This window comes from Neopsephotus bourkii, unplaced genomic scaffold (genome assembly GCF_033783945.1).
Source record: "Neopsephotus bourkii isolate Nb327-2 ecotype Australia unplaced genomic scaffold, CSIRO-AGI_Nbou_v1 NB_1526, whole genome shotgun sequence".
Classification (NCBI taxonomy): Eukaryota; Metazoa; Chordata; class Aves; order Psittaciformes; family Psittacidae; genus Neopsephotus; species Neopsephotus bourkii.
In genome coordinates this window covers 7,269,021-7,277,282 of record NW_026902002.1, presented here as the reverse complement: position 1 = coordinate 7,277,282, position 8,262 = coordinate 7,269,021, and the positions used below count along the sequence as shown (strand labels likewise).

At 59.4% G+C, this 8,262-nt stretch overlaps 1 protein-coding gene across 1 annotated transcript; it reads right to left on the bottom strand.

Annotated features, from left to right (window-relative positions):
* Nucleotides 1-2,945: 2,945 nt before the first annotated feature.
* CDK5R2 (cyclin dependent kinase 5 regulatory subunit 2) lies at nt 2,946-5,069 on the bottom strand. Its single transcript, XM_061370230.1, has one exon. The coding sequence runs from the start codon at nt 4,915-4,917 to the stop codon at nt 3,955-3,957; it is 963 nt and encodes a 320-aa protein (XP_061226214.1). The 5' UTR covers nt 4,918-5,069; the 3' UTR covers nt 2,946-3,954.
* Between the last annotated feature and the right edge of the window lie 3,193 nt (nt 5,070-8,262).

The following is an 8,262-nucleotide window of genomic DNA, read 5'->3' as shown; positions in this document are numbered from 1 at the left end:
TGCCTGGCTACAAGTACCTCATCAACCAGTTTAACCTGTGACCCCTCATGCTCTCTCTGCCATTTGCTGCCATCTCCCTGGGTCATTTTGTCCATGTCTTCTCCCCTAGACATCCCATCAGTAGCTGTGACAGAAACCTGTACCCACAAATCATTCCCACTTTAGCAGAGCAGCAGCATCCTGAAGCTGAAATGGAACCAGTGTCCAAGTAGCTCCCACAGAAGCAGAAGACAGACCTCCCACTTCCATCTGCCTCGAGGAACATGTTATCCATCATCTTCACAGCCAAATGGAGGAGAAAGGCTTACACAGGAAGCTGAGCTGAGGCAGGTTCTTCACCAACCACGTGGGCACCGGGTCTGCATCATCCAGAGCAGTTTCCTCCCCATGGAGCAGCTCTGGGGGAATGCTGCAAACTCTTAATAGCAAGAGCAGAGCCTCACCGTTGGTTGTCCAGCAGGAGGAGGCACAGATTGCCAGGCTGCTTGCTCCAGCCACCCATGGTTCCTCCATGCCTCGGTGCCATGGCCAGCACATCCAGTGCATGGAGCTTGCTCTGCAGACACAGCAGCAGGGCAATGGGAGCTCTGAAGCCCCCACTTCCACGGCTGACTATGCATCCTGGGCACCCACTGCCACCCAGGGTGTCTCCAGCAGCCCCATACAGGCTTGGGGAGCAAAAGAATGCCACAACTTGAGAAGAGACCTCCCTGGAGCAGGAGGGGCTGAGCCCACTGCAGGCTGCACCACGTAGCTTTTGCCCACCTCCCTCGCTGCAACAGGGAGCAGAGCAGATGGGGCATCCACTGTCAGGCATAGGGAGGAGAGGTATGGCTGCTGGAGAAATGTCAAACTAGGAAAGAGCTGGGATTCTTCACTAAGACCCTGTGGTGATGGATCCCCAACATGGCCCTGCTGCTCTCTCTACCTCTGAGCCCCAAATCTGATGTGAATCCCCCATCCCTGCAACCCCAGACACTGCTGGGCCCTGTAGCTGGCAGCAAGGGGGGTTTTCCAGCCTGTCCTAAAAGGGTCTCAGCCCCCCACTGCTGCCCCCCCAGGTGGCTCCTGAGCCCAGATCCCCATGGCATCATGCAGGCGTCTGACAGGTTAAAACACACAGCTTCTTAGAGGGGAAAATGCCAAGCTCTCAAGCCTGTCTGATGATTCTCACCTTAAGTACCCCCCCAGCTTGTGTGTGTTGCCCCCCACTTTCCCTTTGCCTTGGGGTGAGTAGAATGCTCCCAGACAAGGAAGGGTTGGTGCTCCCCTTACCCTGCTCCTCTCAGCAGCTGTACAAGGTCCTCTGGGGGAGGGAAAACCAGACATCTCTCCCCTCAGTAAGGCTCTGCCTGAGCCAACGATGCATATTTAAATGCACAGGAGCATCTAAGCTCGTCTCTCATTCCTTGACATTTCCAGAGACTCCAAGCTGTCTTCAATTACCAGTCTGCAATTAGCTCTTTCTAAATCCCCCAGTGAGGCCTAGCACTCTTAATCAATGAAACACAAGGGAGGAGGGGAAAGACATGGCCTTGCTGCAGCTGGAAGCATTTTAAAAGGCTGTGGCTTGAGGATGGAAGGTCCAAGGTCATCTTTAAGGGGATCTGTAGGGTGGGAAACCTCCACCAATGCGTGCTGACAGGTTGCTTAGCTCTGAAGATGACACTCTATAAAGCCCCATGACTGGGGGTCAGGGGCCACTGGACAAACACCCCCTGCTCAGTGTGGAGAGAGCCAGCACAGACGGCTGGGGTGTTAACCCTGCAGTGCTTCAGACCCCTCTTGCTGGACTGTGCCATGCTGCTTCATCTCACCGTGCCTCAGTTTCCCTCTCTGCAAAATAACAATGGGGATTGCCAGGCTCCCCCAGCAGCTCCACAGGAGATCTAAGGGTCCAATTCCACCCCTGTTTAAACAGAGCAACAACCTTCCCTGGCACAAGACGTGGATATGGCCAAATTTGGGGTGAGTCGGGGTATATTTTGGCCCAGGCAGCTCACCACAAGGTCACATGAATGTCAATCTGAAGGCAGGGACAAGGGTCCCCATTAGGGACAGTGGAAAGCAGAGCAGCACAGGTCTTGGTGGGTTTACCCAGCCACAGAAAAGCCTTGCACAGCACCCTGCCAGGTCAGCCCCTGCCACAGGGACATCTGTGCTATCTTCCTGGCAGCACAGCTTTGCCTGAATGAGCCAGATTGGGCCTAATTAGCAGCTCTGCTGATGCACACAAAGGTAGAGAGAATCCAGCTTACCCTCCATGACCTGCAGAGCCAGCACAGCTCTTCCTGACTGAGGGGAGGCAGAGCGCCTGGCTCAGAGGGGCTGCGAAGCACTGGATGTAGACCCCAACCAGGGAGCATGTGCTGGGGATCCTGCTAAAGAAGCCCTGGTACATTCAGCAGCTTGAAGCATAGCAACCACTGTGAGAAAGGCAAAGCCTTCCCTTTCCCCACCCCTCCCCCTGGGGGTCTGCAGAAGCACAGGGCTGGTAACTGGGCTAGCAACAGCTCCCACAGACTGCTGCTGCCAGGGAAGGGAGCCCAGCCCTGCAGGGCAGAGACAGGGAGGCAGGAAGTGATGGGGAGCAGCTTGAGAAAAAACAAAGAAATAAAAATGAAGGTAACGTGGGATTTGGAATGCTGATTAAATTCAGTGCAGCAGACAGGCATGAGGCATTTCCATTTGGAATGGCGGCAGCCAGGAGAGCTCACAGGGAGACAGAAGGCCCTCAGGTGGACCAGGACTAGCCTTGGGCACAGCAAACAAGGATGAAATTCCGACCTCCAACTCATACCAGGGAGTAAAGACCCCTCTGAGAACCAGCATCCCCCCCAGTTCCTCCTGGAGAGGAGAGGGGGCTTGACTGGGATCTTGGGGTACCCCCCAATTCCCCTTGCACCCCACAGCCCAGCAAGTCCAGGGAACCACCACGAGGCCCGTCCAGACCACCTCTTTATTCTCCAGTGAAGCAAAGCAAGAGAAGAGGGGACCCCCCCCTCCCCACCATAGCAGGCCCCTCCCTCTGGTCTCCCTAGGCCTCCTCTGGCACAGACCCCTTTCCCCGTAGCAAGGCAAGGGGGGGGGGGGGAGGGAGGAGCAGCCGAAATCACCCCACCGGGATGCTGTTTCTTGGGGCGCACCGCGGAGGGTGGGGGGTTACCGCGGGGAAGGGGGGTGGGCTCCCCTTTCTCCCCACAGCAGCTCAAACAAAGGGGCAAGGGGGCGGCTCCCGCGGGGTGAGGGGCAGCATCACCCATGCCCGGGGAGGGCCCATATCCCCCACGTGGGGGGTGTGGGGCGGGGGGAAGCAGCGCCCACGACACTAAAGCCCGCGGCCCCCAAGGCCTTGCCCGCCCCCCCGCCACGCCTTTGTCTGCTCAGGCGCGGCTGCTCCAGCACCACGGAGAGCTCCGGGGCCGCGGCTCCCGCGGGGCCGGCTCTGCCAGCGGCGGGCCGAGGGGCGTCGTTCACATGCATGGTCTGCCCGGGACCCCCAGCACCCAAGAGACACCCCCCACCCCCCGAACCCTCCTGACCCGCGACCCCAGATCCATTTCCCCCCCCCTTTTTCCCTCTAGAGAAAACGCATCCAGGAGCCTCCGCTCCTCGGCAGCTTCCCTCCCTCCTCCCCATCGCACAAGCGGGAGGGACACCCCCATATGACCACCACCACACCGCCCCCGGGGTCTTCTCCGCCGTCCCGGAATCCCGGAGCGATGACCCCAGCTGGGGTCGGAAGGGATGGGAGGAGGGGGGCGCACGGCCAGATCCGGAGCAGGGGGGGTGCAAGCAGCGTCTCTATGGAGCTGGAGGCCGGGGAAGGAGGGGCGGGGAAGGCAAGGAGGATGCGGAGAGGGGGAAAAGAGGTGGGGGAATCCGGCAGTCCTTCGCCTCCCCTGCCCCTCCGTGCGCTGCCCCTTCCCCCGGCGCCGGAGGCCTGGTACCTCCCTAGCGATCCAGGCTGATCGTCCAGTGCTTGGACCCGTCTCCGCCCTCGCCCTCGCTCTTGAGGTCCTGGAAGAGTTGCGTGAAGTAGTGCGGGTCCGCGTTGATTCGCAGCATCTTGGCGCTGAGTCGCTGGATGATGCCCAGGCAGCGCTCCCAGAAGCGCCCCTTGTCGCCCTCCACCAGGAAGGGCTTGAGCGGGTAGGAGATCTCGTTGCCCATGTAGGAGTAGGCGAGATAGAGGCAGGTGAGGAAGGCGGCCTGCAGCTCAGCCTGGGTTCCGATGTCTTCGCCCCGCAGCGCTTCCCGGCACAGCAGGTAGACGAACACCAGGTTGGCTGGGGTGATGAAGCCCTGGTCCTGCCAGCCCTGCAGCAGCAGCGAGCGGTCCACGCTGCGGAACCAGGAGATGAGCTCGCCGGGACTCAGCTCCTTCAGGCGGTAGCAGCGGCGGCACACGAAGTCCCCCAAGCAGCGCAGCAGCTCGCCGGTGGACGCCTGCACCACCACGCGGCGTGGGGACCCTGGAGCTCGGCTGCCGGCCGGTGGCGGCGGCGGCGGCGGCTTTCCCCCGCCAGAGCCCGGGTGTAGCTCCTGCGGCGCCGAGGGCACGGTGGGCACCGGCACGGCCAGCGGGCCTTGCTTGCCGCCTTCCGCCGGCCCCACCACCGACTTGCGCAAGTTCTCGCGGTTGCGCTGCACCACCAGCGGGTCGGGCTGGCCCGGGGCCCCTGGTGGGGCCCCGCCGCCGGGCTTCGGCGTCACCTTCTTGGTGCTCTTCTTCTTCTTGGCCGAGGCAGCCACCAGCCGCTTCCAGGTGAGCGCCGAGATGAGCACACTGGGCCGCTTCAGCCGGCTCTCGCCTTTGCCCGGCACCCTGCCCGGTGCCTTGTCGGCCAGAAGCCCCCCGCCGCCGCCGCCCTTGCCCGAAGAGGCGGCGGGGGAGAGGGAGAGCACCGTGCCCATGCTAACGCCGAGCGGGACCGCCCATAGGAGGCCGGGGGCTGCGGGGAAGGCGGCCCGCACCGGGGCAGCAATGCCCAAAGATGCTCCGCCGCGCCCGCTCTGGGCTCAGCGCCCGCCGCTGCAGCCAGCCGCGGCCCTGCCGCTCCCCGCCTCCCCGCCGACAGCCAATCGCAGCCGCACGGGCCCCCGGTGCGACCCGCCCCTTCGCCGGTGGGCGGTGGGGGGAGGAGGGGGGAGCCCGGCGAGGTTCTGCTGGGGGGCCGCCGCTCCGGCGTGACCTTCACCGATGGTATGGAGCCTGGTGCTCCCACCGGGATGGTGTAGCTGGTACCTGCGGTGGCTCACAATGCCTTCAGCCCTCTGTGTTAAGGACATGAGGAGAGGGCAAGGCCCTGCGGGGGTGGGGTGGTGGTGCTGTCCCAGAGGACAGGGGGCACAGGACGGGTCTGGGGGAGAGAAAGAGGGTCTTCTGAAATGGGCCTCTCTCACCCAGGTCCTGCTCTGTATTCTTACCTGCGAGGTGAGGGATGAATCTCCCCACCTTCCTCCAAACGGTGCTAGGGTGACACAGTGGGGAAGAAGAGCCCTGCAGAATGCTAGAGGGGAGGATGAGGAGGGGTGAAGAAGACTGTGAATGCATGTTGGGGTCAGCTGGAGAAGGCTTGGGGCTGGGGAAGGCTGACTGTGACTCAACAGCTACCATGAAGGACCTAGTTTTGGTGGCAGAGTCCCAGGTCTCATGAGAACAAGCCCGACCCTGGATACAGCTCTATAGGGAGTCAGGAGGCACCCAACCTGGGGGCAGCACACCTAGTCCTGCTGTGCAAGCTTTGGGTCCCCCAGCCTACCCTGCTCATTTAGCCCTGGAGAGGAGATTTACCACCACACTGATGGTCACCAGCATCAGGCCAAAGTCAGGGACTTTGGAGAAAGGGGAAGGGGACCCCTCCAGGTCCCCAAGGCAAGACCAGCCAGCCCTGTTGCCCAGGGCTCCTAGAGCCCTCAGGGGAGGAGAGATGCTGCACTTCTGCATCACTGCAAAATGGTATGCAATAAACCACCCACATGCACACAGCCTGATTCTCCTTCTCCGGATCCAAACATGCTATGGATGAAACCTGCACCCTCTGCTTGCTGCTGCCCTGCCCCTTGCAGGAAGATCCAACTGTTTCTCATGAGCTGGAGGATGGATCCTGCAGTTCTGATTGCTACAGCAGGTGCCAGGCATCCATTAGAACAAAACGCCCCAATTCCCAGGACTGCTCCTGCATGTAAAGCACTGGAAGAAGCAGCTGGGGAGGATTTAATGGAGAACATCTAGATGATGCATTTTGATACAGCATTTTATGTGTGAAATGAGCACATGTCAGTGCCAGGATGTAGCTGCTGCTGGATGGATCCGGGCTAACAGGCAGTAATGAATTATCAACCGGGAGGAGCTAAGCGAGCCCACCCCCCCCACACTTCCTCCTGCATTGCTGATGCAGGAGGTGTTTGCAATGAAAGTGCAGGCTCAGAGCTGGGTTTCAGACCTCCAGCTGGGCCTCCCGATGCCTGGGGCTCATGTGCCACATCTGGGGGCAGAGCAGAGGCTGTGGCCTCTGTCCCATGGAAGGGAAGAGGGGCAGTCGCATTCCCAAGTGTCCTGTGCTGTGGCCAGCCCTGTCCTGCTGTTACCTTGCAGGAGGCCTCGGTTGGATCTGCAGAGAACGTGCATGTGTGCACACAGACCCCCAGACACATAGGTTTGCTTTGGGAGTGGCCAGAATCAAAGCAAATCTGGGCCAGCACCAGCCAACCAAGTCAAGCTCAGGGTGGGCTGAAGTAACTAGGAGGGTTTGGTAAAGGGGTAGAGAAAACAGAGGAGGAAAATGAGGACAAGGCCCCTGATGAAAGTTAAGTCAGTGCCTTTAGGTCCACGGAGCTGGCTTCAGCCTACTGAGACAATGGAGGAACCCTAGGGAGGGGATGGGAAGGAGCCTGTGGTCTTTGCTCTCTTTGTGTGTTTGAGGATTGACTGATTTTTTCACACGCAAACATGGTCTCATCAGAAATCCACAGCTGAATTTTGCAGGTGAGGAAGCAGAGCCCTTCCTGCATACTGCTCGCTTCTGTTGGAGTAAAATTGCTTCATCTGAAACACAGGAGGCCGCCCCCAGCCTGTGTGAGCTCTCCCAAATTGGCTTCTCTGAACACATTAAGGGCTATTCATATCTAGCAGTGCTGAGCTGGGCTTTGCAGCTTTCTACACAGAGGACAGGGCCAGAGAGCTCCCCTGCCTCCCCCAGCCTGGGGTTCTTGTTACCCCACCGAGCATCTCAGTGTGTGTGTGTGTGTGTGTGTGTGCATGCACATCTCCTGTCATTCCCAGGAGGCAGATTTGGCTGAAGCCTGTTTAAAAATCCCGCTTGGGGCTGTTCAGTGATGCAGCTTGAAGCCTGGGCTGTGAGAAGCAGAAAGACCTCCAGGGCCAGTTTTTCCTTTCTTGCCTGCAGCCTGTCCCCTCATTGTGGGAGCAGCTCTGGGGTAGAGGAGGCCAGTGAGCCCATAGTCCCTGCCCAAGCCAGCAGCAAGGGCTTCCTGCGAGCACTAAGGGAATTACCTAAGCCCTGTGATAACAGCAGGATGTTTCTTATGCAGGTAAAGAAGAAGCTTTGCAGCTTACTTTGAAGGCAGCTGCTCTTCCACGTGAAAGAGGAGGATCTTTTCCCTGCTACTGAGTTTTGCACTTAAGGCTTCAGCCCTGACGCTGGCGATGATGTAGCACAAACTATGTCCTTGGAGCCATCGCTGCTTGGCTCTTCCTTTAGGTCTTGGTTGTAAACAGTTGTTAAGGAAAGGCAGGAGGGAGGGCAGCATTTCCCTTCCCCAGGGAATCGGGCCTCCCACCCCAGGCAGCTGGAATGACATGTCTTTGGATGTGAGGGAAGAACAGAGTAGGGCTCCAGGCACTGTCAGCCTCAAAGCTGCTCTCAGGCTCCTGCCCATGGCCAAATCTCCAGCTGCTGGTGGCAAGGCTTTCCTGGGACACTCTTAGCATACACAGATCCTTTGCTACCAAGGGTCACTCCAGTCAGGGTAACACATATCTCAGCTACATGCTAGCACCAACAAAGGGACGGTTTCTTGTCCAGGCCCTCAATTTGGGCTGTGTGAAGGGGTATCCCTGTCTTGAATCAGGGTTGTTCCAGATGGGGTGTTGGAGCACTCTGGTACCCAGCACAGCTGGCTGCGCTCTGGGGATGGACAACAGGCAGAGAAAGCAGCAGCTGTGAGAAGCAGGGGTAAAACCAGGCAATACTGTGGGAAGGCTGTAAAAGAGCTATTGTTGACTTGCAGGAACCA